Source organism: Vidua macroura, chromosome 6 (assembly GCF_024509145.1).
Source record: "Vidua macroura isolate BioBank_ID:100142 chromosome 6, ASM2450914v1, whole genome shotgun sequence".
NCBI classification, from domain to species: Eukaryota; Metazoa; Chordata; class Aves; order Passeriformes; family Viduidae; genus Vidua; species Vidua macroura.
The window spans coordinates 50,111,719-50,139,299 of NC_071576.1; the positions used below are offsets into that span (position 1 = coordinate 50,111,719).

Below are 27,581 nucleotides of genomic sequence, written 5' to 3' on the forward strand. Positions count from 1 at the left end.
GGTAGAGAGTCAAAGGTAGTTTTACTGTTCTGCCTTGTGGTTATTACCATGTTATTTTGCTTTAGTCTTGGATTTCTCCATTGCAATGTTTCATAAACCTTCTCTTCTTCCAGACTGAGGACCAAGTTTCCTTATACTGATCAGCAAACAAACCCAGGTTTTGTGCTGAGTCCAATCATGCTGCAAAGAAATATAAGTGGGGAGAGTGCCAGTATCAAGGTTTCAATAGAAATCGAAGAATTCCAGCAACCAGTAACTTTCACATGTGATGGTATGTTCCTGCTTCTTGAGTTGGAGTTTGCTTGTGAAAGACTGTACACTCAACCCAGGAGAATTTCAGTTTTTGTAATCCCTGGGTCTCAGGGGCATGAGTTGTTTGTGGGAAATGTGGAAGAGGTAACTGAGGAAAGGACTAGTTCTGGGTCAGTGCCTCCATCAGAAAATATTTAGAAGTTGACAAACTGAAATATTGACTGTGAAAAAGGAAAGTCCAGCAAACTAGAAGCACTATTCTGTCCATAGCTGGATAGAATAAAACAGTTTTTCAAGACTTTTTACTTCATAGTTATTGAGGGGATAATGACACTAGGACTGAGATTTTTAATGTTTAATTTTTAATTTCAACAGTCTTAACATATTTTAAAATAAGTTTTTGTAGGCTATCTAAAAATTCAGGCAAACTGCTGCTGGAGAATAGGAATAAACACTAAAACTATATATTACTTGCCTTTAATACATGCTTATGAACACAAACACTAAAATAATACTGTTGGATGTGCCACAACTGGCTGTCCCAGTTTTGTGGGTAACCAGGAATATTGGTTTGGGGTGGACCTTTGAGGTTTGCCTGGCTGTACTACATAAATTCATATTCTCTGTGCAGTCTTGTATTTGTAACTGCATGCTGTCATCTTCTGGCAGTTCTGGCTGATAAAGTCACTGGTAATAAACTTTTTTGCCTCTATACTTCTGTAGTCTCTTGTCACTTTTGAGGGTTATCATTTAGATCTCAACTTCTGACAGTGTAGATGCTTCAGAGCTGGTTGTTCTCAAAAGATATGGAGTTACTTTATTGCTCACATGAACTTGCTGCTCTGTTGGGAAAACAAGCTCTCTGTGCATCAGTGTTTTCATTCTATATTAATTTGCTGGACCTTACATTTATTCTGTGGTGACTTTATAATCTTTTTGTTAAGAAATGAGGTGGATTGTAAATATAGCCTAGGAAGGGTTTCTGCACTTAATCCTTAAGACTACACTTTACTAATACTACAGGCTTAATCCTTTCCTACATAAGGCTATGGTAGGGTAACTAAAATGCTAGGGCTTCAGCCCTTTAGTATTTTTGTGACTAGCTTGGAATGCATTTTGCATTCTAACCCGACATACTTTTCTTCTTTGCACTTTCTACTCCCTTCCTTTTTTCTGACGCTGAAACTAATCTTAGTTAAAACTACTTGTCTTCCATAGCTGGTGAAAGGTGGGTATGTGACTTGTAATGGAGGTATTGAAAGTTATTCTCTCCCTTTAATTCCTTCTCTTCTTGGTCAGATTGTTACATACCTTGGCATCCTGATGCTTTATTTCAGTGTGACTTTCAGTCTTGCTCCGAAGGAGCTGCAGCCTCTCAGTGCTCTGACAACTGTTTGTAGAAAGGACCCAGGAGGGAAATGGATGAACTTTAGAGCTTATTTGGATTAATTTTGCATTCATTTATTAGATTTTGCATGGAAGTTTGCTCTGTCTGAGCAAACCTTGTGTGTCAGCAAGAAATAACGTCTTTGAATAAGATGTAGGGCAGGGAAAAGGTGGTAACATCTTTGCAGTCTTCACAGGGCTTTGTAGGGCTGGCTGACCTTTGCAAGGCAGCCTGTGGCTACAGCACAGAAACTATCCCTGCATGAAATATCACTGCATCTTTTTTCTTTATCAACTGCCACATATATTCTCTGCTGAAGGCAGTACAGCCATTTCACCCAATAATAAGTTAAACAGTCTTATTGACTTAGTGTTTCTGAATTCATACTTCCCATCATTCCCTGTTCTTGAATTTCACCCAGTCATTCTTCACATCTGTGAAGAATAGATATATACATCTATTCTTGTATACATCTCTGCTTGTAATAATTAATCATTTGTTAATGAGGTGAAGCACATGTGTTATCTTGTGGAAAATATTGTGGCATTACCTCTGTGTATATACCACAGTAGTAATATTTCTTTCTTTAAAAAAAAAAAAAAAAAAAGAGAGAGAAAATCAGGAAGGTCCCTGAAGTGGGGGAAAAAAAACCCACTCTGAAGGTACTGACAAAATATAAAATTGCTTTTATAAAGCAGCTTTTTTGCAAAATTTTGAGGCATTTTGATATTACTTGCAAATGATTTGAAGGAGATAATCGGAAACTAGGTAGGGAGGGCTAGAGAGCATTTTGTATTTAAACATTTGTGTCATTCAAACTTATCTGTATTTTTAGACAATGACAGCTGGTGGCTGTGGGGGAATGGATTTTGGGTTTGACTGGGATTATTTTTTTGCTCTGTAGATACTGGATGGAAGAGAGACTATTTTCCAAAAAGCATTTGGAGCCTGATGCAGAAGTACTGCTAGCTAAGAGTTGCATTTTGCAAAGGCTTGGTGATGCTTACTGAGATCTGCTCTGTCCTAAGTACAAACTTCCCTGGACAAGTGGAAAGGAAAAAGGGGAAAAGGACTTTCAGTAGGATTTACCTCAGCTACAGCTGATATTTAGTTCCTCAAAAGCCAAACAGATAGAGGAATTCAATCTCCAACTCTTCAGATAGTGTTTTTTAAACTGAAAGTGCCTCTGGGATCACTTACCTATTTGAAGTCTTTGTTAAATAGGGCAAATTTTTAGTAAAATTTACAAAAAAAAAAGAAAAAGGCTATCTTCAGTCCCGCAGACTGTGTTTGTACTTCTGGCTAAGTGACTACACTGTATCCTAATTTTTAAAGATTTATTGGGACTTTCTATAATCAAGTTTCATGAGGTACTTTTCTTTGTGAGAGAAAAGTGAAGATCTCAAATGATTAAATTTAGGTGATAATAGGAACGTAAAAGTCTTCTCTACAAGTATAAAAATCAATTTCATTAAATAGCTACAATTTGTGAGTGAACAGTAGTTAATATCACACGCTATAGATTTGTATTTAACTTTTAGATATAATTTCTTTAAACAGTGAGTTCCCCTGTTGAGCTTATAATAATGCAGGCACTTTGCTGGGTGCATGATGACTTGAATGAAGTGGACATTGGCAGCTATATCCTGAAAGTCTGTGGCCAAGAAGAAGTTTTACAGAAGTAAGCAAACCCTTTTCATTAATACTTAATTTCATGCTTTTTCATGACACAGTTACTGGAAAGTGTATCTCTAGTGATTAAATGTGTGAGAGAAACCTTAAAAATGTAAGGGAGTCACTCTTTGCACAAAGATCAGAAGTCTTTGGAATTGCTCCGGGATATAGCAAAGTAGGTTGTCATCAACTCTGTTCTAATGTAGATGCATGTTTTCTAGAGCATTTTGGTATTGTAGCTTTTGACCACTCTTCACATCTCAGAAACTGAAAAAAAATAAAGCTCAACTGTTTTCTAATAAACTGGGGGAGTTGTGTTTTGCAGGATTTTATTCGTTTCTTGGTTTGATTTTTGGTTTGGTTTTTTATTGTAATTTTTTTCCAAAACCAATGGTTTAAAAAGACCCATTCTGGGTTAGAATATTTGGTTTCAGTGTTAACCACTGTGGTTAAGAGCTTTAGCACAAATACAGGTGTCTGCAATAGCGAATAAAAACTTGTGCAGAAGTAAAAATCAGATCAAGGATGGTGTGGAGGTTGATTCACCATTTCCTTACTTCATGGCAACAGGTTGCCTGGAATATTTGGTGTGAGTTCTTGGGCAAGCACTGCTTTGGTTGTGACTGTGCTTGCTTTTGTTTCTCAGCAAGCACTGCATAGGAAGTCACGAGTACATCCAGAACTGCCGGAAGTGGGACACGGACATCAGCCTGCAGCTCCTGACCCACCGCGGGATGTGCAGTGACCTGGCACGGACAGTGAGTGCTCCTGGTCTGCAGGAGAGTGCTGGGCCCAGGCTGTGACCTCCTTGTGGGATTGACAAATTAGCATGCCTGCCTGCTGTTGGGAATGCAAGAAAGTGAAATACCCAACTGAATTTCCACAAAGCAAATTACATAAATATGGATAATGCCTCTTACTAGAACCAAGTATTTTATACCTGGAAAAGGTATGCTAGCAGTTGGACTAAACTTGAGGCTTGAAAAAGAAGGAACACATTTCAGAATTAAATAAAAGTTGGGAACAGTTTTTGGGTTTAATTAAATATGTATCAGACCATCAAGGAAGAAGGAAGGAGTATCTGGTATCTGCATAGTTGGGCACTTGATGGCTGTTTCTTCCCTCTGTCTCCATGTGTACACATTTCATAGGCTATTAAGTAGTTGTTTCTTTTCCCCTCTGAAGAGATCCCCTTATATCTTTCCCCTTCAACACTCCAGGTGTTAGTAATTAATTTTCTAAAACATTATGCATGTTATAGAAAGGTGAGAGCTGGACTTACTACCTAATATTTTATTGCAGGAAGATGATGACAGGACACCTGTACATCTAACCAAACACCTCTACAAAGTAGAAAAGCCTTTCAGAGAACCTATCATAAGGTAATGTTTGTGATTATTTTAATAATCAAGTGCTGATCATTGCTGAATTCCTGACCAAGGTTCTGTTCTGTTCTTGTTCTTTTGTTCAAGAGCTTTTATTTCTTGCAGGTCTTCCATTGAAGAGCTTCTTGAGGTTTATCACAAGCAAGTTAACATAGCCCTTAAGAATGAGGTAAGGTTTATTGCTGAACCAAAAGTAGCATGACCAAAGTCACTGGTAAGGTATCTGGCAAAAAGACTTGCAGGTTTTCTCAGGGAAACTGAGAATCTGAGCAAGCTGACAAATGTGAAATTATAATCATGGGTATTTAGATTTCTGTTCTTCTTCCTGGATTTTCTTGCAAACCAGTTATTACCTGATCATCACAACTAGAAATGTATCTTCCAAGTCCTGGGGTGCAAAATACATTTGCACCTCATACATTCAGGAGAACAGGGAAGAAGTCTGAATTCTGACTATGGCTGTTGTTGATAGCCATGAACGATGGCTAGCAGAAAAATACTAGCAGAAATAAATCTGCATAATAAAGAGTAGGAAAAGTTGTGTACAATGGGAGGTAGAACTGAAGCAGGTTTGTAACATACAAGTAAGTTCTACAAAAACATAATAATGTTTTATTCTGCATTATTCAATTAATTTAAAATAGCCTGTCAAAAATTGTCTGTTTCAGTGTATGACAGGTAGCTTAAAGCAGCTTGAATGTTGAATAGTTTAGAGTTATATCCCATCTGCAAAAGCTTATGGATATAACTGCTTTGGTCATTTCTCAAAGGAGAAGCTGCTTTTAACTGCTGATAGTAATGTAACTTGGAGTCTTAAATGCTTAAACCTTAGATAACTGTTTTTCTTAACCAGTCTCAAAATTAATCAGTTAATTGCAATACTTCTCATTTCCATATGTTTGTTTGGCTATCCAGGAATGCAGGTCTGAACAAGCTGCTGTCTGCTATTTCCATACTCCCTTAATATTATTTAATTACCTTGGTGGTGATTCACCACGTTCTCAAGGGTAGTTTTGAACACAGCCTTTTTGTAGAAGAGCGAGCTTTACTGCTCCCTGCCATGGTGATGGTGTTGTTGCTTTGCTCTTGCAGCTGCTTCAGCTTCTTTGTTGAGCTGTGATTTCACAGGCTGAGATGAGGAATGCAAAACATCTCAATTCAGATTTGTGTTCTAGCCTTTGTTGAGCTTGTAGGAAATTGAGCTTTTTGAGGTTGGGGGAAGTAGTTTGTAGGTGGTGATGATTAGGTCCAAATAGCAGCAGTTTTGCATTTGAATTTTTTTACTTCATGAAATGAATTCCTTTACATATTCAGTAGCTGAAGATGGCTAATCCAAGTGAAGAAGGGTAATCCATAAATTGTATTTAGGCTTTGATTTCACATTGTTGAACACTTTGAAAGTTATCAGTTGTCTTTTTATTGAGATTTGGGAGCCTATGAGGAAAATAGCAATGGAAATGTCTCTTTCTGTGTCACAAAGAAGCAGTTACTTTCAATTTGTTAGCTTTGGAAGATTGGCTTAAATATTTACAGCGTCTTCTGATTTCTGTGGTTATTTTCTTACCAGAATAGTTAATTGTTGCCAGGTAAGTCTCAATTTAAAAACCTTCTGATTCAAATGGCTTCTTTGCTATGCATTTGTAGGAAGACCATGAGTATATGTCTGGGAGAGTGGTGGTTGGGAATCAATTTACATCTTAGTGAGAGAATATTGCAATAATTATTCCTCTTATTTAGTTGTAAGTACTCAGAAGTTACTGTGAAAGAAACCTATACATTAAACCTTTAAAAAGTAAACTTATTTTGAAGCAAATATTTTAATTTTCTACATGTGCTCTTTAAAATTGGGTGAAGACTTCCCTTACATTAAAAAATAAACCCCAGGAAACCTAGGATAATTCAGATTTCACTTGAGTGGCTTTTCTTCTGTTGGAAGAGTAGAGGGAAGAGAACATTAGTAGCAGCTCAGCTTTGTCTGAAGTAGCCTACAAAAGTAAATTCAAGTGAAGTAAAAAAGATTAGTTCCATCATGGAAGCAGTACTGTAGTGTAAGTAGTAGAAGTGTCAGTGTAATTTAAACCTGTGGGCTGAAATTGAACCACTGCTTCTTTAGCATTGCTTCCTCACACTCACTGAATATTCTTCTTTGAACTGCACTTACTTTTTAGGCCATGAGGGAAATTGAACTTAGTATCTCATTAGAAAATAATTGTTTGCCAACAGTTTAATAGAAAAATGGTTGGGAACCTCCTAATGTTTCCTGACACCCCATTCTAGGATCTGTACTACTGGTTTTGGCATTCATAAGGAAGTTCTCAGTATTGAGGTTTTGTTAATTTCAATTATTAGACCACAACTTAATGTAAAGAACATGTGCATCTAATAGTGACATTTTCTTGGCAATTAATTAAAAAACATTAAAGCAATACTGGTTTTCACAATTGTGATCAGATCAATGTGTTTTCTCATACATTCCTTATTAGAACCAGCATAAAGCAGTAGATCATGTAATTAAGACTGTCAGAAAAATCTGTTCTACACTGGATTGTGTAGAGACTCCTGCAATAACGGAATCAGTGAAGAGGCTCAGGAGGGCTGTTAATCTTCCGAGGATTAAAAATGCTGAGGTAAACTTTCACTCTATAAATTGCGTGTTTTAACTGATAAATTTTATTTCAGTCTTTAGTAGCTGGAAATACCATCAACAGTTTTGTCAGCATTCTGTTGGGATTTTTTGTTGGATTTTATTTATTTATTTATTTATTTTACTTGACAGCTTCCATTTATTTTGACATCTCTCTGCTGTTAATGCATTTATCACTTGCTTTGGGAATATTTTCCTTTTCTAAGTAGTGACTGTTTAAAAACTGGTTTTAAGGTACTGTTTTCTGGTTCTGTAAGTAGAAAATTGTGTCACAGCAGATGCCACTAAGTCTGACTGAGGAGAACTGACAGGAGCTCATGCTGTCTAAAATTAATGCAGTTATACTTTAAAGGAGGAATTGACATCATGTATTTTCCCAGTAGTGTTTGTGACTACCAATAGCATCTTAAAACTCTTAACTGTTCATACTTCTGCATTCCTGAGCATAAGGACAAACCCAAAATCTCCCAAACAGCACAGAATTTCATGATGCAACTGCCTTATAATGAATGGTTCACTTGAGCAGGATGGTCTCTAGTCATGTTGTCAAAAACAATCATTAAGTGGAGAAGTGTGCAAATAAAAAAGCTAAATAATCTTATAATGCTATTTTGGTTGTCCTGCTGCCTTATTAGAGTGATAAAGCTTTTGGTTTTATCAGTTCAGTGATGTATTTGTAATACTGAGCAGAAGACAGATAAATATAGTTGTCACAAGAACTAAAATTCTACAGGGAAGTGCAGAAGACATTAAGACAACATAGTGAAATACAGCATATAAGTATTTTTTTCAATGTTTACTTTTTGATAGGAGAAAGCTGTAGAAATAATTAGATTATAGTGTACAAATAGCTCCCAAAAATAACATTGCTCCAGCAGAATTTGAAAAAGGTGGGATTTTCTGAATAAAACCCTGCGATTATTTTATGATGGACATTGGCTTACACAGTAATGTGTATGACGACATGTAGGACTGCTTTCAGAAACAAAAATGCTATAAATATTGGAGAGTTGCATTGTAGTGTTTTGTAAGATATTGTTTGATTTTATTTTATTTGAAAGTAATTCTTTGTGGCTGGACAAAGTGACTGTGTTTTTAAGAATGTGAAATTTCTTGATATTCAAACTTTAAGTTAAAGATGCTCAAGTAATACACTAAAAGTGTAAGGAGAGCTTTAATTCTTCTGCAGCACTTGTCGCAAACTTCTTAGGAAGTTACCAATTCACTGGGCTTTGATTTTAAACCACAAGCTTAGTTTTCATTAAAAATTTTAGTTTTATCAGGACTTGAACTTGGCATTAAAACTTTCCTGATTAGAAGGGAATAAATTTCCAAGATTTGTTTGTCACGTCTTGGTTTCAACATTGTCTTTGTTGAGACTAGACATTGCTGTAATGTTGCACCATGTTGAGACTTCCATTTTAGCAGACTAAGAAGCAAAGATAGTACAAAGTAACAGTCCTACTGTTCATTTTTTCAGTTGTTTAGTATTTTTTTATTCAGTAAATTTATAACTCTGCCAGCAAAAGGTACCTTACCAAATGCCACAAACAAAACAAAAAGCTCTAATGACCTCTGCTTTCATCCACAACAGCCCTGACCAAGTTTTATCTCTACCTAGAGAAGGTAGATTATCCTGAGCAATATTCCAACGTACCGTGTCTTTCTGAACTTCATATGAAGAATGTCAAAGCAGTTGACTGGACAAAAAAATGAGCTTTGAACTTGGTGAACAGTTGCTGCATCTTATGGAAATTGTGATGCTGTTAACTCTTGAGGAACTTTGAGTGAAAAGATGTGTTACATAAACTTAAATATGAGCCTCAATCACATAGTTCATAATTTCTGTAGAAGATACGTAATAGCCATGGACAATTAATATAGATTTTCAGTATTGAAATTTCCTCTGACTTTCTGTAGGTATCCTTAAAATGTGGTGATGACAATAGCAAGAGCCCCTCTGGTGAGTAAAGTTCTTCAATTTTTATTTAAAAACTGTTTTGAGGTAGCTAATTTAGAAAGAAATGCATTAAAAATAAATTATTTAGGTTCACTGAAGCCTGAAAACCCTCTGAAAGTGAGTATAGACCAGTTAACAAGAGCAGTTGAGGCCCTTCTGCAGCTCTACACAAATTCCTGTAGCAGTTCAGCAGCAATTTCTCCAGAAGACAGTAAGAGTACCAAGGAAGCTTGGACTGCCACAGAACATCTCCAATTCACAATATTTGCTGCTCATGGAATTTCTTCTGGTTGGGTATCAAAGTAAGTGACTTACTTATTCTAAAATTCCTCCTTTTATCTATATATTTTTAAATATTTTTATGGATTTTTTTTTATGTTTTTATGTTTAACTTTTTTTCCTTGTCCAGTTATGAAAAATACTACTTGATTTGTTCTCTGACTCATAATGGAAAAGATCTCTTCAAACCTGTTCAGTCCAAGAAGGTTGGCACATACAAGAACTTCTTCTACTTGATTAAATGGGATGAACTGTAAGTGACTTTAGTCTTTTAAAACTCAATAAAATGTTTTGTTTTAGCTAGCTGCTGAATGCAGTCATTCAAGCAACTCTTGGTTCTAATTCCATTTCAAGCATCCAAAGAACAATTTACTGATCAAAATCAGAAATATTTTTCCAAATGGTATTTCAATACTCATTGTAAAAGGGGGAATAGAAATGCTGAACAAGTGCCCTGTGCTAATGTCTTTGTAGCATACAATTGCGGGGAGTTGGGAAGATCATAACATTCCTTGCAATGGGAATGGCTTGTGCTGCTGTAAGAGGGATTAAAGAATAAAGCTTGCTTGTATGTACTGCTAAATTTATGTAAATGGAGAGGAAAAGCAGTGTCTCACTTTTACTAACATGAATGTTGAATCAGTTTTTATTCCAAATACAGAGGATAGAAAGGAAGAGCATACAGATAAAAGATAGGGAGATAATGGCAGGTGGTATCTGCTAACTGAAAGGGGAACATTTTTCATTATCTGTGCACAGCTTAATCTCTGCCACTTGAATTATCAGCCAGCCTGTCATAGCTGAAGTATCATGTGAGCTCCATGGTGCCCCATATCTATTCTCCTGACTGTTTTTAAAGGTCAGAGATAGACCCTAAGGAATACCCTGAAAGTTTGTGGTGAGCAAATTATTTAAGATCAGCAATGAGAGTTTCTAGAACACCTGCCTTCAGAGAGTACTCCAGCTACCTTTTTTTTTCTGGTGATGCGTGGGATTAATTGTTAGATCTTTTGCTGAGAAGTACTAGTGTATTACAGTGAAAGGTCTGCTAGATTGCTTAAAAGCTGCTGACAACAGTGTAGTGCTTTTTAGTGCAATTGTCATGTTTTAAAGAGAAATCAAACTAAAAGAACATTTGTAGGCAGTAAAAACAGTGTAAACAAAAGTGGAAGCTTGAATAGCTCAGTGAAGTGTATACTCCTCAGCTGCTTGCTTTATAGGTTTTGTACCATTTAGAATTTAACTTCCAGTAGTTCTTAATAGATTCTTGCATTTGGATGGGAAACTATTGTCAGCTGACCCTTTCAATCTGAAAAAGTAGGAGGTGGCTAACATGGAACATTCTGTGTGCCCTTCCTAGTGAGTGGAGTGGGAAAACTGGTTATGCTGGACAGTCAATTCTGTGCAAGGAATGTGATTTAATAGACAGAGATTAAAAGGGTTGTTCCAAATCTCACTATAGTGCAGAAGTGTAATTTAGCAGGTTTTACAAACCATTGGTGTGGGAGATGAGGTAGAGTGAAATATGATTGCATGGATATTTAACACTTGTTCTTCAATGTTAATTGACTTTTTGAAGGCAAGAGGCATAAATGGATTATATGGATAAGCCTGTAACTTACTAACTGCTGCCTTTTTTCTAACTGACTTATTTTTAATACTTTTATTTTATAGAATAATTTTCCCCATCCAGATTTCACAGTTGCCTTTGGAATCAGTCCTACATCTGACTTTGTTTGGAATCCTAAATCAAAGTAGTGGGAGTTCTCCTGACTCAAATAAGCAGAGAAAGCGCCCAGAAAATTTGGGTCAGGTTTCTCTACCTCTATTTGATTTTAGACGGTAAGTATCCAAAACATGGGTAAGATGATCAATATGATTTGCTCTGTGTAGAGCTTCCTCCACACCTATAACTATAGGTATATTGCCTCTCTGATATTGACTATAGTAGGCCATGATAAAGATAAGAATTGTAAACTGTACTGATACAGAAAAAATACATTTCTTTAAATAGAGGACAAAATGTGGTATTGTGTTGTAGGATTTCCATCTAACTGGCTGATAAAACTTCACTGCTGGAGGAAGTTGAATATTGTTTGAAGTATTATAGCCCAGAATATTCTAAAATTATTCCTTTTGATTCAGAGCTGGGTTTATTTAAAACAATTAAAATAAAGGGATAATTAGCCAGTGTGTTAAACTTGAGGCATATTTCTGGTGTGAACTGGCTTTCCTGCAAATACAGCTGCTGGATACTGTTACATGTTTTTCCCTAAGAATGAAAATCCTGCTGTAAGTTCCCTAAGCTGAGTGTTTCTGGATTGGTTCAAGTTGCTTTGTTCTTCCAAGTTTGATTACGAAGCTCATTCCAAAACACTTATCACTGGGGCAGCTACTCAGTGAGACATTAACCAGTAGGCTTGACCCACAATGCTCAAATTAGACATCATGGTGCAGAAGCGATCACACCACTGTGAAACAGCTTCTGCATTCATGCTTAAGGTTTCCTATTTATGTGTGCTGCTGAGTTCTAGGTCTTACTGGGAGTTTAAATTGTCAAGCAAGGCTGCAGAAAGGCAGCCAGATCTTTCCTGGACCGTTACTGCTGTGTGTTGCTTGTGGCTGTTTTGTGTGCTTTGCGTCCTCTGGTTCTGGATTTGACTTCACTTGTTCTGCTTTCTCTTTTGTCTGTTGATGATTCCAACATCTTGAGGGTTTAGGATTTCCTGCATTACAAAGGTGGCCTGCAGCTGCTTTCAGTCTCCACCAAATCCTGGATTTCTTTTCATAAACGATGCTTATTTCAACCTTCTGTTTAAATGCTGCATTTCAGTCTCCTATCTAAATACCACATTTCACAGTGTTTGAAAATACAGCTTTTGATTGGAATTGCAAATTTATCTAGTCTTCATGGTGTTCTCACAGGTGTTAGTTTGGGGCAAAAACTGTGTTTTCTGTTCATGCAGAGCACTACAATGGTGTGTTGCTGTGCCAGAGCTTGCTGAGTGGCCTGTATGTAGGAGCTGTAGAGATGCTTAGTGGTCTAACCCACTTGCAGTCCACATAAATTAAATCCAGACCTAGGTAATTAAAGCTGCTAGTCAAATACTCCAGTTACGGTTGAAAATAGCATCAATGGCAGGCAGGAGCTACAACTTGAAACGAACTGAAATATAGGGAGAACAAAACTGGTCATGTATGTGTTCTGGAAGAGAATCCATGACCAAGTTAAAATTCCTTCTGCTGAAGTGCATGTGGAGTGGCTTAAGTCATCATTACTTGTGGATGAGACAGAAGGCTGTGGCAACTGTATTAAATGGAGAATTATTGAAAAGAATAAGCTGTTCAGCTGTGCTTTAGTGGCACAATTTGGTAATCTTTATTGGCACGACAAGCTCCTAGTTAATCAATGTTCACATATAACAACCTGCTCTTTATTTGAAATACTTATAAACCCTAAAATGTCTTTCAAAATATACGTAAGGCTTGGCCTTCAAGCAGTCTTTTGAGTGACATTTTGATTTCAAAAGAGTGATGGAAGTTTTCTTTACCTAACATTCAGCACTTAATTGATTGATGAAGTGTCTTCAGTTGTGCCCTACTACAGCTGGAAATGGTATTCATGTTGGGAATACACTGGCAAGTGCAAATGTCATTTGATATGCCCTTGCAGAATCTGGTAATGTGAGAAGTCCAAGCAAATGGTGATGCCTGTAAGATTCCTATGCCTGGGCCTTTTTTCTAGAAGCTAAGAAGAGTGTGTGTGTGTTCAGTTTTTTTCTCAGAGGCAAAAGTATTCCTTTTCTGATTTAAAGAACAGGGAGCACCAATTTATCTGTGTCAACTAAATCAACACTCAAGTTTTTCCTTTGCCTTTTCCACCTAAAAGTTGTGTGCATCCCTTTAAAGCACTTAAAGAACACACAACAGCCAGTGAAAATCAGTAAATTAATTTGACAACTAATATCTTGGTGAAGTAATCAGACTGTGATACTAATAACCTGTACATGCTCTTTTCTCAGATTTTTAACTTGTGGGACGAAACTGTTGCAACTGTGGACCTCGTCACATCCACATCATGTATCAGGGATGGCCAGTAAGAAAGGAAATATGGAAAGAATAGTATTGCAGGTTATACATAGTTCTGTTTTACTCTGTGCTTTGTTTGAATGTTGTGATTTGTAAGTCATATTAGGTGAATGTTTTGGGGAGAGGGAAAGTACTGCTAAGTAATATTTGAAAGTCATTATAGAATAGTGATTACTAAACTGTAAGGGCAAAGAACGGGAAGCTCCTGGAAGTGTCTACAAATCTGTTATTGAATAACTGTCTGGAAGTAAGAGAAATCAGAAGTGCTTTGGCATGACATGCTGTCAATACTGGGAGAGAATGTTTTTGAAAGCAATCCTTAGAAATATGTGCTGAGATGGGAGTTGTCTAGACACAAGCAGTAGCAATTCCAGCTCCTTTACAGAACATAAGCACCTCTCTTTCTCAATTCAATTTTCTCTCCAAAGAGAAGGTGCCTTACTAGGCATGGCTCAGCAGTCCCAAAACATAGCCTGAGTGGGTGGCTGGGTGGAAACCACTAGTGTGGGTTTGAACAGCTCTGTGATTATCTTTGCTCTAAGCATTCTCACTTCTCTTCTGAGGAGTGCTCCAGCCACTGCATTGTGCAATAACACAGCTGTACATTTAGGAGCTGTAGTCATGTAGAAGATATGAGATGGAAAAAAATACTCAGCAAACAGTGTATGGGGACTGTTGCACTTGTAGAACTAAAGAGTTCAGATACCCAAACATCTGAGATTGCTGGAAGGGAGAGCTTTCTCTACTTAAGGACTTGCGTCATCTTTTTTTTTTTTTTTTCCAGATTGACTTCCCATCCCATGCTTTTGATATTGAATATAAAATTCCTCAAGCTGCAAAGACTACTGTGCATCATTCTGTAGAAACATTAGAAAAACCATTGAGAGAACGTCTCCTTGCCATTCTCTCCAAGGATAGCACCATTGGGTATGTCCATCTCTTCCAGCTGAGCTCTTTTTGCATGTGACAATTTGTAGCTAGGGCATGGAATGCTTATATATTCTTAAGTTTCTTTAATTTTTTTTAAATGTATCTTGAAGACCTGTAGAGACTTAAACAAGAGATTGAATTAAGCAGGTGAAATCATGGTACTGACTTAATGCATTTCCTTCTGTTTTCTTTGGCTGGTGCTATTAGTTGCTTGCTACAAGACTGCTGCCCCTTTGCCTGCCTGTTATAGTCACCTGTTCCTGCTTGGCTCAGGTTCTCAGCTCCAGGGAGTTCCTGCAGTGGCTGTTCATGTGCCATGGGAGCTTTTCTGGCAGCCTTTCCTACTCACCTGCATCAAACAAACATTGATGTTTTTTGTTTATTTCAGATTATACTGAAACTTAATTTTGTCCTGCCCAAATTATAAATTTGAACAAATGTTTCCTTAATGTTTGAGGCTTTATTTGGCTTCTTGTTTTGACTTTTATGGAGGAAAGAGTAATTTCAATGTCATTCCATTCTATGTGTTAAATTATCTGTCTGAATACAAGAATCAGTGGCACTGGGGCTATTCAGGTGATGGTTTGTCATGTGCATTATAAACTGAAATGCTCTTGTCTGCAGGCTGTCAAAAGAAGATAAAGAATTTTTGTGGGAGAAGAGACATTATTGTCATAGCCATCCTAATAGCCTACCAAAAATACTGGTTAGTGCCCCTCACTGGGACTGGGCAAGTCTCCCAGAAATATATTCGTTACTTCAGAGCTGGCCTCCTTTATCACCCTTAGCTGCACTGGAACTACTTGATTCAAAGTAAGAAAACTGCAAATAGACTCTCTTGTGTTTTGTTCAGCATTAAATTACTCTTCTTTGGTAGAAGATCCTGGAATGGTGTTCTGTGGGAAAATACTGCAGAATTTCTTGCAGAAAAAGTTAAATGTTTTTAAAATTTTAAAGAACCCCATGCTTACTTTATTGATGTAGGCTTAACCAAGTCATGTAGTGAAAGCACAGCAACTGTGGTTAGGGTTCTGAAGTTTAACATGCAGCAGGACAGGAGTTTATACAGCCAGAGTTTTGAGATGTTTTGAGTGTGCTTGTCCTAAACATGCACATGCGGTTGCATCTTATGTGATGAAGGGCCTTGTAGGTCCCTTATTGGGCTTTTAAAGACTTTATATGGTTGCTGTTCTATCTAACTGATCTCAAAAAAAAGAATAAGAAAAAAATCCTACATGAACAAAGAAAACTTGATATGGATTTGTGGTGACTTTCTAGGTTTGCTGATCAGGAAGTACGAAATACAGCTGTGAACTGGATAGAGACATTGAGTGATGATGAGTTAACAGATTTCCTCCCTCAGTTTGTACAGGTAAGACTTTCTGCCTACACAGAGGTTTGAATTTTTCTGGCTCTTGAAAACCCAAAGGGATTGCTTCTGACTAGTAGCAGAAATGCAGCTGTGTGCCTCTAACTGTAATGCACAGTAGGTGAAACAATTTGAATAATCACTTTGTGACCATCGAAAGTATTTATGGTAACTCTGTCTGTGCATTAGTCACAGAATATATCTTCATCAAGAATTAAATGCAGACCTGATTTATGTAATTTCCATTGTATTTAGGCATTAAAGTATGAAACCTACCTTGACAGTGCTCTTGTGAAATTTCTTTTGGCTCGGGCAGTGGGAAGCATTCGGATTGCACACTACCTGTACTGGTAAGGGTTTCTTTGTTCCATTGCTTGTGTAATGTGTGTGCCACAAGATTAATATTTCAGATAAAAAAATCCTTCTTAACATCATCATTCAATAACATAACAATGACTGTGATGAATGGTGATTATACAGAATGTAGATCCTAGTTGTTGGTTTGGTTTTGTTTTAGTGAAAGAACAGATAGTGCCTCTACAAAGCACAAATTTCTTGTCTTTTCTAGTCTGTATATCAGTAGCTTCAGACATATGTAGTACTGATTCACTAAATTATTTTAATGTCTTAATATTGCATTGTTTGCTGTATTTTCCATAGGAAAATTTAACTTACATCTTTTATTTCAGGCTTCTTAAGGATACACTGTATGATACAAAGTTTGGTGTAAGGTATGAGCAAATTCTTGGAGCTTTTCTTTCAGTCTGTGGAAAAAGGCTGAGAGAAGAGCTGGAGAAGCAGACCAGGCTAGTGCAGCTCTTTGGAATGGTAGCAGAAAGAGTAAAGCAAACGAGTGGATCTGCTAGGCAGGTGTGTATATGTTTTTAATTCTAAACTAATCCACTTAATTGTCTTTTTAGTCTAAATTCAAAATGTTATGTAAATGTGTAGGAAGTTTTATGAACCTGTTGCTCTGCAAAGTTTAATGAAGTTGATGCTTTTGTCAAGTTTGTCACCTGAAACATATGGTGGTGAGGTGATAGGGCAAGAAGGTATAGTTTCTGTGTATGATCAACTGGAAATGAATTTAAACCTATTACTGCTGAAGAATGATCTCATAGTGCAAAACAATGGGATATCTGTTTTTGTGCTGATGAAAGAACTTAGAGTTTGATGGAGTGGGATGCTGTCATCTGGTTCAGTCAAAAAAAACCCCACAAACATGTGTGATGAGTGTTACATTGTTAGGCTTAGGTATTTTTCATAGCTTAGCCAGCAGCTGTAGTTTCTAGCATTCCTTTGACATTGCAAAGTTAAAATAGTGCCTTCAGGTAACTTTGTCCAGAAGTTTTCTGTAGATGCTTCAGATGCATTTGTAGGAAAATGTCAGCTGAATTTTCTTTTTGTCTGCAGGTTGCTTTGCAAAATGGCATGGAGCGTGTGCAGTTATTTTTCTTGAAGAACAAATGCCGTTTGCCTCTCAATCCCAGTCTTGTGGCAAAAGAGTTAAATATTAAGGTACTGCACATTAAGGGTTTCAAGACCCTTCTGTAAAAATTACATCTAGGTAAAGCTTTTACGAATGAAAAAAACCACTTCAAGTGCTTGAAAGCTCTTTATGCTGTGGAGATGTGGTTTAATCAAATATACTGATGGAATAAGGCAGCAAAATTCAGTGAGCAAAGATAAAATGTGTACAAATACAGTGTAAAACCAAGGGCAATTGTGTTAAAAAATATATACATATATCTGTAATAACTTACTACATCATCAGACCCTGTCTCCTGAGACCAGCAATCCTGAAAGTGCATGAAAGAGTCCTGTGTGCTTTAGTAATCAAAAGAGGAAATTGACCAAGAATATAAAGTTCAAGCAGTGAGTAAATACTGTGAAATGCGTGAAACTACCTGATACTGGTTGTGTCCAGGGGAGGGAGGCAGTAGCTTTATTTTATTGTGAAGGTCCAGAAAGTAGTAATGTAGAAGAAGCACGGTTTGACAATATCTGCTCAACCACAGTCTTGATTATATCATCATGCATGACTGAAAACCTAAAGGTTTCTTAACCCTTGAACTAATCCTGTGTTTGAGAGACAGCTCATCTCACTTTCCTTCTCTACTGTAACAATTAAATCATAGGCAGTGACTTGAAAGCAGATAAATGAGAAGATATTGTGAAACACACAAATACACATTTTTAATACATCCTCTAGGTTTCAAGAAAAAGTTGCTGATAAAATATTTATTAATGTTTTATTCTCTCTTCCCTTCAGAATGTTTGAAACATCACTGTGCAGCACTGTTGGCTTTTGTGCAATAATTCAACAAATAACAGCCAAAGAGCTTGTTATTCAAAGGAAGCGTGTATTCTCCACAACTGAAATGTTCAAAGTCTGAATAGACACATTGTGTGCCAAACCTGCTTGTTGTCAGAATGTCTTGTTTTCTGGGCTAGCAGGAATAGTCCTTTTTGACCATTGACACTAAATCTACTTGCAGGCCTGTTCTTTCTTCAGCTCCAATGCAGTACCACTGAAAGTTGCACTGATAAATGCAGACCCACTGGGAGAAGAAATTAATGTGATGTTTAAGGTAGGCCTTACATGTGTTTTGGAAAAAAGAAGTTGAATAATAATCACTGTTTCATTGGTATCAATTAATTTTAGCATAAACCAATAAGCTTAGTTATTCCATGAGTTTGTTCCTTTGTATCTAGAAAGCAATATGTTAACAGGCCATAAAACATAAAAATTACCATATGTGAAAGTTTAATTGTAGTCTGTTCCTCTTTGAAGTTTACTGTGTCACTGGTTAACTTCTTTTTTTTTCAATTTAAGGTTGGAGAAGATCTGAGACAAGATATGTTGGCTTTACAAATGATTAAGATCATGGATAAGATCTGGCTGCAGGAGGGACTGGATCTAAGGATGGTTATCTTCAAGTGTCTCTCAACAGGAAAAGACCGAGGTGCTAAACCAGATGCTGCCTTTAATCTTTGCTCCCCCTCTTCAGTTTCTTGTTACACTGATAGTGAAAAACCTCTGGGCAGAAGGTGCCAAGGAACAGTTCCACTGCAAGGAACTTCAGTACTTGAGAGTATAATAAGTTAGATTGTTCTGAATTTCCTGATGTCTGAGTGGCATCCAAATGTGTTTCTTCTCTTGAGTGTTCTGTTGTAAGTGAACAGTGGGACAAACAAATAAAGTGATAAAAATCAAGGTTGCTCTTCATGCTCTTACTGCAACACAGGAAAATAATGTTGCTACAGCAGTCCTTATTCTGAACTTTTAATTATGGTGAAAGTATTCCAATGCAAACCAAAATGCCGAAGTATTTGGAATCTGCTGCAGTTGAGTCAGGGAGTATCATTCTGGTACTGAAATGTGCAAAAAGAAGAAAAATTTGAACCAGCCCTTGACATGCACACACACTGTCCTCCAGAATTTGTGTCATATTCTGGTGAAAGTTCCTTGGCAATATGAAGCTGTCTCTGGGGTTTGAAAGTAGGTCACAGAACTCTGAGTGCAAGTACTGTGCCCTGCACCTTGAACATGCTTTTTACTAGTTTTAGCTAATTCTCTAGAGCTAGCCAATAGAACCCAAAGATATTTAAGAGGATAAACAATAACTGAAATCTTTCTTCAGTTGGATGAACAGCATGACCAAAACTCTTAAATACATGGAAAAGATGGACATTTAGTTTGGCAAAACTAAGCAAAAAGCTTCTATTTATGTAAGACAGGCTTTTTAGAGAAACAGATGGCTTTTCCTCCTACTCTGAATGGTGACTTGATTTATGTAGCTTTTTCTTTTTGCTGCTAATATTAGTGTCCTTAAAGTACTCGAAAGATTGAAGGGGAAAAGTCAAATGGATGTAAATTACAGATGTATCTTTATTAGCTCTTGCCAAAATAGAAGTAAAATTCTATTAATCAACTAAATGTTTTTCTTTTATGATTTAGCTGTACAAATATTTTTAGTAAATTATATCTCCAAAGTAAGGCCACGTATAAAGCCCACTGTCTAGTCTGTCTCAACACTTGACAGCAGATAAAATTACTAGATTAATTCACTGTTAGTGTGTGGGAATTGTCAGCATCAAAGTACTTTGCCCAATTTAGAGTAAAAGAAGTTTATGTGGTAGAAACTAACTATTCAAAGTTTAACTTAAGTGTGCATTCTAGCAACTGTAACTAGTTGTAATAAAGTAAGCTAAGTTGGATTGCTACTTGTTTCATGGTTTACTTTGTAATATAGAAATGGAAAGTGGAAATGGAAGTTGAATTGCTTAGGGGACTAATAGAGTTATTTTTACACCTGACCAGGTTTTTAAGGAGGTTGGTCTAAGGCTGTAAGATTCATCATTGTTAGGAATGAATAATAAAACTGCAGCATAACATAAGGAGAAGGCTAAATACACTTTATTTTATTCTATATCAAGGCATGGTAGAGCTTGTTCCTGCTTCAGATACACTTAGGAAAATTCAAGTGGAATATGGAGTGACAGGTTCTTTTAAGGACAAGCCTCTGGCTGAATGGTTGCGGAAGTATAATCCTACAGAGGAGGAGTATGAAAAGGTAACTTTTCAGCACTGGTTTTTTGTTGTTGTTTTTGTTTTGTTTTGTTTTTTTAAGATCTTTTAAAAGGGCTAAGTACAATCTGAGGAAAGAATGAAATTCATATTCCAGGTCTTCCATTGAAATTTTTTGTTTGTGTATTTAAGAAACTTAATTTTTTTTCTATACTTGAAAAAGAGCAAATTAAAATCCCCTCCTATAAAAAGGAGCCAGATGGATTCTCAGGATTCTCATCAAGAGTTTTTATTGGATATAGAAAAAATTTACTTTAAATTTAAGACAGGGGAATACTGGCTGCTCTTAATTGTAATTTAGGAGCAGTGGCCTCTTCTTGTACACGAGATTCAAAAATTAAAATGTTTCTTTGGGCTATAATGCCATTACAATACATTGGAAATACAAGTCTTGTACCTTTTTCTTTGCTAACATTGTTTTGTGATATGTCTTCAACTCCTCTTTTCTCTTTGATTTATTTAAAAAACAAAATAACATTTTTGCTGGAAAGTGGGATGTCAAGAGATTTTGGCAAAGCCAACTGTTTGAAGAACACTTTAGGGGGAAAAAAAAGCAAATCTAGGGTCTGTTTTTTTGCCTGGATTGGATTTTGCACACATCGAAATCAACTGTTGAATACATTAATTATGTTTTTCCTCTGATATTTGGTCTCAATTCACTTCTTTTCTCTCCCTCCCAGGCTTCAGAAAACTTCATCTACTCTTGTGCAGGATGCTGTGTAGCCACTTACGTCCTGGGAATCTGTGACCGCCACAATGATAACATAATGCTCCGGAACACTGGGCATATGTTCCATATTGACTTTGGAAAGTTTTTGGGACATGCACAAATGTTTGGTAGCTTTAAAAGGTATTTTCTTACCTAAGCAATATAGAGAATGAAGTGATTTTCTTTCCAAGTGTTGCTCTGGGAGATCTGCTATAGATCCAGTACTGTGTGAGTGTGCTGTGTAACCTGGGCCAGCACTTGGGAGAGGAACCCAACCCAAGCTCGTGAAATTACATTAATGGAATATTTAATATCATGACCTCAGGGTGGGGATGGAGGACAGCAAGGAAGTACATGACAATAAAGAGACCTTATGATGAACTCGTGAATTCTGTGCTTTTTGAACAGGGATCGAGCTCCTTTTGTGCTGACATCAGATATGGCTTATGTCATTAATGGTGGGGAAAAACCCACAATTCGCTTTCAGCTGTTCGTGGATCTCTGTTGCCAAGCTTACAACTTGATAAGGAAACATGCCAGCCTCTTCCTTAACCTACTTTCATTGGTAATAATTTTTCACATTCAATTGAAACTTGATAGATCTGTCATGCTGGGTTGTATTAAAAGCTATGCTTTTTATGCTGCAGAAATTTATAATGCAGGCTTTTTTTAAAAGCCAGAAACATATGATCTACTTTTTGGGAAAGCTTCATCTGGAATCTTTTAAGCTTTTTTACTGCTTACCTCTTTCTTGAAAATTTAAAACTAATATACCACCACAAATTGCACTGCAAAGAGTTCTTAGCTGCTTTTAATTCAGCAGAAGTTGTTAATAACTGCTGATTATAAGTAATTGGTGTCTATTGCTATTAGTATTAGGCAAATTAGTGCAGCTGTAAATGAATTTGAGGGTTTAAGTCTTAATAATTTCAGTATAAAATCATATTTTGTTTATTGCATTAAAACTAAATTTCAATTTCTTGTAGATGCTTTCTTCTGGGTTACCAGAACTAAGTGGAGTTCAGGACTTGAAGTATGTCCAGGATGCTCTCCAGCCCCAAACAACAGATGCAGAAGCCACCATTTTCTTTACGAGGTACTGGATAAGGGAAAACTAAAATATCTCCTAGTATCATCCTCTTAATGGGAGATTTCTGTTAGGAAAAAATGTACTAGGTATGGTCACAAACGTGTCTGTACAAGTTGAACAGTTACACTGTACAATCATAAAAGATCAGTTACCTACATAAGTAAGATCACTTCCATGTAAGAGTAATGCTTGTGCTAAAGTACCTTGCAGATTTTAGGGGTGACCTTGTGTGAAAAACTGGTTTAAAGTGCTGAGAGTAAATAATTCTGTCTGGCTGTTTAACACTTACATTTTGAATACATCTGAAATTATTAAATAGCAGAGTATGTGATGGAAAGCATTGCAAAGAAGTTCTCTCTTGGAGAAGTGCTTTTGCACACTGGGGAGGGAGGGCTGGATGATGCCCCAGGCTAAGTGGAGGAGTGCATACAGTGTAACTGAGATGTTGCTACATGCTAGAAAAGTGTTACTGTACTTCACTTCAGACACACGTGGAAAACTGCAGCGGTGTACATGCAACTTAGAAACATAGAAAACTTTAGGTAGGAAGGGACCTCTAAAGGCCATCTAAGACCAATCCCCCTGCAATGAGCAGGGACATCCACAACTAGATGAACTTCCTCAGAGATGTGTTCTGATATCTACAGCCTCTCTGAGCAACCTGTTCTGGTGTTCCACCACTCTGTTTCTTATATCTAATCTGAATCTATCCTTGTACATTTTATCCCTTATCCTCTCGCAGCAGGTGCTGCTAAAAAGTTTGTCCCCATCTTTTCTATAAGTTCCCTTTAAGTAGGAATGTCCTCCCCATGAAAGGCCACAATAAGATCTCCTCAGAGCCTTTTCCATTCTGAGCAATCCCCATTCTCTCAGACTTTTCTCACAGGAGAGGTATTCATCCTTCTGATAATTTCTGTGACCCTCCTCTGGACCTGCTCCAACAGGTCCATGTCTTGCCAGGGGTCCAGACTTGGATGCATGTCTAGAAAGCCTTCATGGCTTCACTAAAAACCTATTTCAAATTTGGATGCTGAATCTTCTATTAAATGTTGATATGATACTATTTATATAGGCCAAAACCTTTTCTTTGTCAGTAAGAAGTAGGGTTTAATTTTCTTCAGCTTGAGTCTGATGCATTGACAGAACCACTTTTGTGTGTTTCTTTTTCTAGGCTGATCGAATCCAGTCTGGGGAGTGTTGCCACAAAGTTCAATTTCTTCATTCACAACTTGGCTCAGCTGCGTTTCTCAGGTCTGCCTTCTAATGATGAGCCCATCCTGTCGTTTTCTGCTAAAACCTATTCTCTCAAACAAGACGGCCGAATCAAACAAGTGTCTGTATTTACATATCAGAAGAGATACAACCCAGATAAACACTATGTAAGTGTGTAGGAGCTGTTTCCACTCAGGGAGGATAATGATGTATTTTCTTCCAACAAGACACAGGGAAGGGACAGGGCCAGCTGACCAAAACCGGCCAGAGGGATATTCCACAGCGTATAATGTCACTGTCAGCAATAAAAAGTGGGCATAGAGGAAGAAAGCAGAAGATGGGAGAGGGTTGTCTTCCAAGGTGGCTGTTTGGGAACTGGCTGAGCATGGATCTGATCTGCCTGTGGGCTGTGGTGATTGCCTTGCGTCACCTTCCCTCCCCAGAAGTGTCTTTATCTCAGCCCATGGATCTTCTCACTCTTGCTCTTGTTGTCCCCTCTGTCCCACTGGTGAGGGGGTGGGAGTGATCAAGCAGCTGTGTGGGTGCTGAGCTGCTGGCCAGGGTAAACCAGCAACAGCACTGCTAGAGTACAGACTGGCATTCTAGCATCCCATAATATCCTTCAAAACGAAAACACATCTCGAAAAGCATGTAGAAGGAAGTAGAAAGGGCAGAAGTAGTGTTGGTGGAGATTATTTTAAAATACAGAAATTTGAGTCATGTTGATGGGCTTTTATATAGCTGCCTTCTGTAAAATGGCTCCTTCCTGAGTAGGAGTTGTAACATCAGACACTCTGGTGTTGGTCTGTCCTTCCGTTAAAGTTTGATTTGTTCCTCCTAGGTAAAAGCAGTGTTTCCTGTACTAATGTGGTTACACTCTTAGCCTTACTAGAGACACCAACCATTGCAATTTGCCCTCAGGATTTTAATAGACCTGGTTTACACTTTGAGACTTAATGTTTGTATTCCTATGCAGATGTGCAACCTTCTTCAAAATTTTTTAGTTGTTTTATTTCTCTACTGGTATTTGCTGGGCTGGAGTAATCAGCTCAAGTTATATTGTCCTGAACTTTTTTATAATGTGAGCTATATCGATAGATGTAAATGTACATCTCTTTCCAAGCTGTATTTGCTGTAAGTGTCTTAATCTGGTAAGACACAGCAAGGGAAGGTAGAACAAATCTGACTAATGCTGGAAGTGAAGAGCTTTGTACTGAATCACTGTATAATAAATGTATTTGAGTATTCTGGCCTAAGCCAAAACAGCCTCACTTCTTCCAGGAAACTGTTAGGATGGTCTAGATTCTGTCTAGATTTTTAAAGTTAAATTATATGTTAAAAGTATAACTCTTCTACCCATAAAATGAGGACACTGAACTGAATTTTCTGTGCAGCTCTCAAACTTCATTTCCCTTGAATAATGTGAATGTATCCTGCGACTGTACTCACAATACTTTGAAAAATTATTTTTGTATAATGCAGTGCACTTGCATCCTCCCACCAAATTATCACTATAAAAGTGGAATCCTTTAGAATCAGGAGGGAATTAAATTGAAAAAAATATACCTGAAAGGTTCTGTGGTAGTTCTGGTGCCACAGATCCATGTCTCAGTGTAATCCTGCACCAGTGTTAACATTTTATATACCTGGTATGAACGTCAATGAGGCTTCAAAGGGAGAGTGTGCATAGCTCATCCATCCGTCAGCTTTGGATCTACCTTATGGGAAGAGCATGTGATGTTACTTTGCATTAAGGGCTACTTAGAATTCTAACTCTACTATGAAATGCCAGTGTTGGAATAAGGGATATAATAATGGGATATATATTCGGGAGAAGGATTACTATAGGAGAAAGAGCTGATTGTGAAGAAAATTATATTGTTAAGTTATTTTTAATGTTTTTATATCAAGGACTTTTATGTTTGTGTTTTGGGCAGATCTATGTAGTGAGAGTTTTGAGAGAAGGGCAAGTTGAGCCAACATTTGTCTTCCGAACATTTGATGAGTTCCAGGAGCTCCACAACAAACTTGGCATTCTCTTTCCTCTTTGGAAGTTACCAGGGTATGTTCCTAACTTGCTCATCACTATTACCAAAGCAACAAAACTGCTCCCAGCTGGGTGGAGGAAGAAATAGCTTGAAATGGACACAACTGCTGAGGGGCAAACTAGACCTCAAAGTTGGCAATTAAGGGAGAAAACAGTTGTCTCTCAGTTTTAAGGAGGAGATCCAGAGGAGCATCTCAGTGTTGTGATCTGCGTATCATATCACATATAATAATACACCTATAAGTATTTCCTTGCCTTTCTGGAGTGTCATAGCTATTGGCATGCTGTGTTTCCACTCTGGATTGGTAATAAAAAAAACAAAAAAAACAACAGATGTCAGCACTTCAGGATGGAAATGACAATGGAATCCTACTGTACGTGCTTCTGATAAAGTAACTGAAAACTCCTGTGTTGTTCTTCTCATGTAGCTTTCCTAATAAGATAGTTCTGGGAAGAACACATATCAAAGATGTAGCAGCCAAAAGAAAAGTGGAGCTCAACAGCTACATACAGAGCCTTATGAACAGCTCTCCAGAGGTGGCAGAAGTGAGTACACATAATTTAAATCAAATGCAAGTTTCCAAGTTTTGGCACTTTTTAACACTTAAACTAACATATAACATTTCTTCCAAATTTAGTGTGATCTTGTTTATACTTTTTTCCATCCATTACTTCGTGATGACAAAGTGGAAGGAATAGATGGAATAGCCAGACCTGCAGGTAAGGGTTGTTTGTGAATTGGATGATATAGTATGACACATTTACAGTGTGAATCTTTGAAATGTTTTTTTTACTTACCTGGAGTTTTCTCTCATTGAAAACTGCATCTCTGTCTTTTCAAGTGTGCCTACATACAATTTCAAGCATATATATACCAAAAATTGCAAAAATGTGTGTGATCACTTGGGCTTGTTTATGTCTTGACTGAAATATTCAGGTTTTCACTCCAAACCTCCAAGCTGGTTCTTGCAAGAGAATGCAAAAACCTTTAAAGCTTGTAGCCTTTCCCCTGTTAGAAAGCTAGAAATAAAATCAGGAACTGAACTTGGTCTAAGGCTTGTATTTTTTCTCATATGTGATAAGTCAGTGTAGTAGTGATGAAAATGTACCAGTATCACAGAAGAAATAATTGTCTGTTATTTCAGATACAAATCCATCAAGTCCTACCTCAGGCAATGTGGGAGGAGAAGTGAAGCTATCCATATCCTATCGAAATAGCACTCTATTTGTCATGGTGATGCACATCAAAGACCTGGTAAGTGGAGATACTGCACTCACTACCAAAAACTTTCCATTTTCTCAATTACCATCTTGACTTAGATTGATGCAGGAATGGTGAAACTCTCTCTTTTCTTCTAAATTTTCCAACTACTTGCTTAATTAACTGCTGCTTTTGATTAGCTTGATTGCAAAGTCTGCACACTTGAAAATAAATATGCAGTTATGCACTAATCAGTTTTCTATCTTGTCTTGTTTCTTTGGCTGAAGGTTACAGAAGATGGTGCAGATCCAAATCCCTATGTGAAAACCTATTTGCTTCCAGACACGCACAAAACATCCAAACGCAAAACCAAAATCTCCCGGAAGACAAGAAACCCCACTTTCAATGAAATGGCAAGTTAAAATTTATGTGATAACTTCCTATAGCTTACTATAATCTCTTATTCTAAGCAGTAATTAAAATATTGTCTAAAAAAAAATGTGAATATGTATAAGTGGAAAAGGAACTGTTTCCAAAAACTTTGTGCCCTGTTTAAATATAAAGCATCTTAGTGGGTCAGAGTGCTATTACAAGGAAGCAGAAATTTCTCAGACTGAGTGTGAGGAGTGATGGGGAGAAGGTAAGGAATCTTAAACTAAAACTCCCTCTGCCCTGGATTCACTGACTCATGATGTGGAGAAAAATGAATTCAGAAGTCATGGTGTGTAAATAGGACTTCACTTATTTTAAACAGTTAACATT

The 27,581-nt window shown here is 37.2% G+C and overlaps 1 protein-coding gene across 2 annotated transcripts in view; it reads left to right on the plus strand.

The window, feature by feature from the left end:
- PIK3C2A (phosphatidylinositol-4-phosphate 3-kinase catalytic subunit type 2 alpha) overlaps positions 1-27,581 on the plus strand; it is a 49,430-nt gene that overhangs the window by 18,672 nt on the left and 3,177 nt on the right. For both annotated transcript variants that reach the window (XM_053980250.1, XM_053980252.1), the window contains exons 4-32: positions 114-271; positions 3,200-3,320; positions 3,960-4,071; positions 4,616-4,695; positions 4,804-4,867; positions 7,182-7,325; positions 9,263-9,305; positions 9,391-9,604; positions 9,712-9,834; positions 11,256-11,423; positions 13,604-13,712; positions 14,455-14,597; positions 15,225-15,413; positions 15,879-15,972; positions 16,225-16,319; positions 16,659-16,839; positions 17,383-17,487; positions 18,468-18,560; positions 18,806-18,935; positions 20,410-20,546; positions 21,241-21,410; positions 21,678-21,834; positions 22,256-22,365; positions 23,531-23,738; positions 25,509-25,633; positions 26,047-26,164; positions 26,257-26,338; positions 26,764-26,873; positions 27,107-27,232. In XM_053980250.1, coding sequence (XP_053836225.1) covers positions 114-271; positions 3,200-3,320; positions 3,960-4,071; positions 4,616-4,695; positions 4,804-4,867; positions 7,182-7,325; positions 9,263-9,305; positions 9,391-9,604; positions 9,712-9,834; positions 11,256-11,423; positions 13,604-13,712; positions 14,455-14,597; positions 15,225-15,413; positions 15,879-15,972; positions 16,225-16,319; positions 16,659-16,839; positions 17,383-17,487; positions 18,468-18,560; positions 18,806-18,935; positions 20,410-20,546; positions 21,241-21,410; positions 21,678-21,834; positions 22,256-22,365; positions 23,531-23,738; positions 25,509-25,633; positions 26,047-26,164; positions 26,257-26,338; positions 26,764-26,873; positions 27,107-27,232 — 3,709 coding nt within the window. The remainder of the gene's footprint in view (positions 1-113; positions 272-3,199; positions 3,321-3,959; positions 4,072-4,615; positions 4,696-4,803; positions 4,868-7,181; positions 7,326-9,262; positions 9,306-9,390; positions 9,605-9,711; positions 9,835-11,255; positions 11,424-13,603; positions 13,713-14,454; positions 14,598-15,224; positions 15,414-15,878; positions 15,973-16,224; positions 16,320-16,658; positions 16,840-17,382; positions 17,488-18,467; positions 18,561-18,805; positions 18,936-20,409; positions 20,547-21,240; positions 21,411-21,677; positions 21,835-22,255; positions 22,366-23,530; positions 23,739-25,508; positions 25,634-26,046; positions 26,165-26,256; positions 26,339-26,763; positions 26,874-27,106; positions 27,233-27,581) is intronic.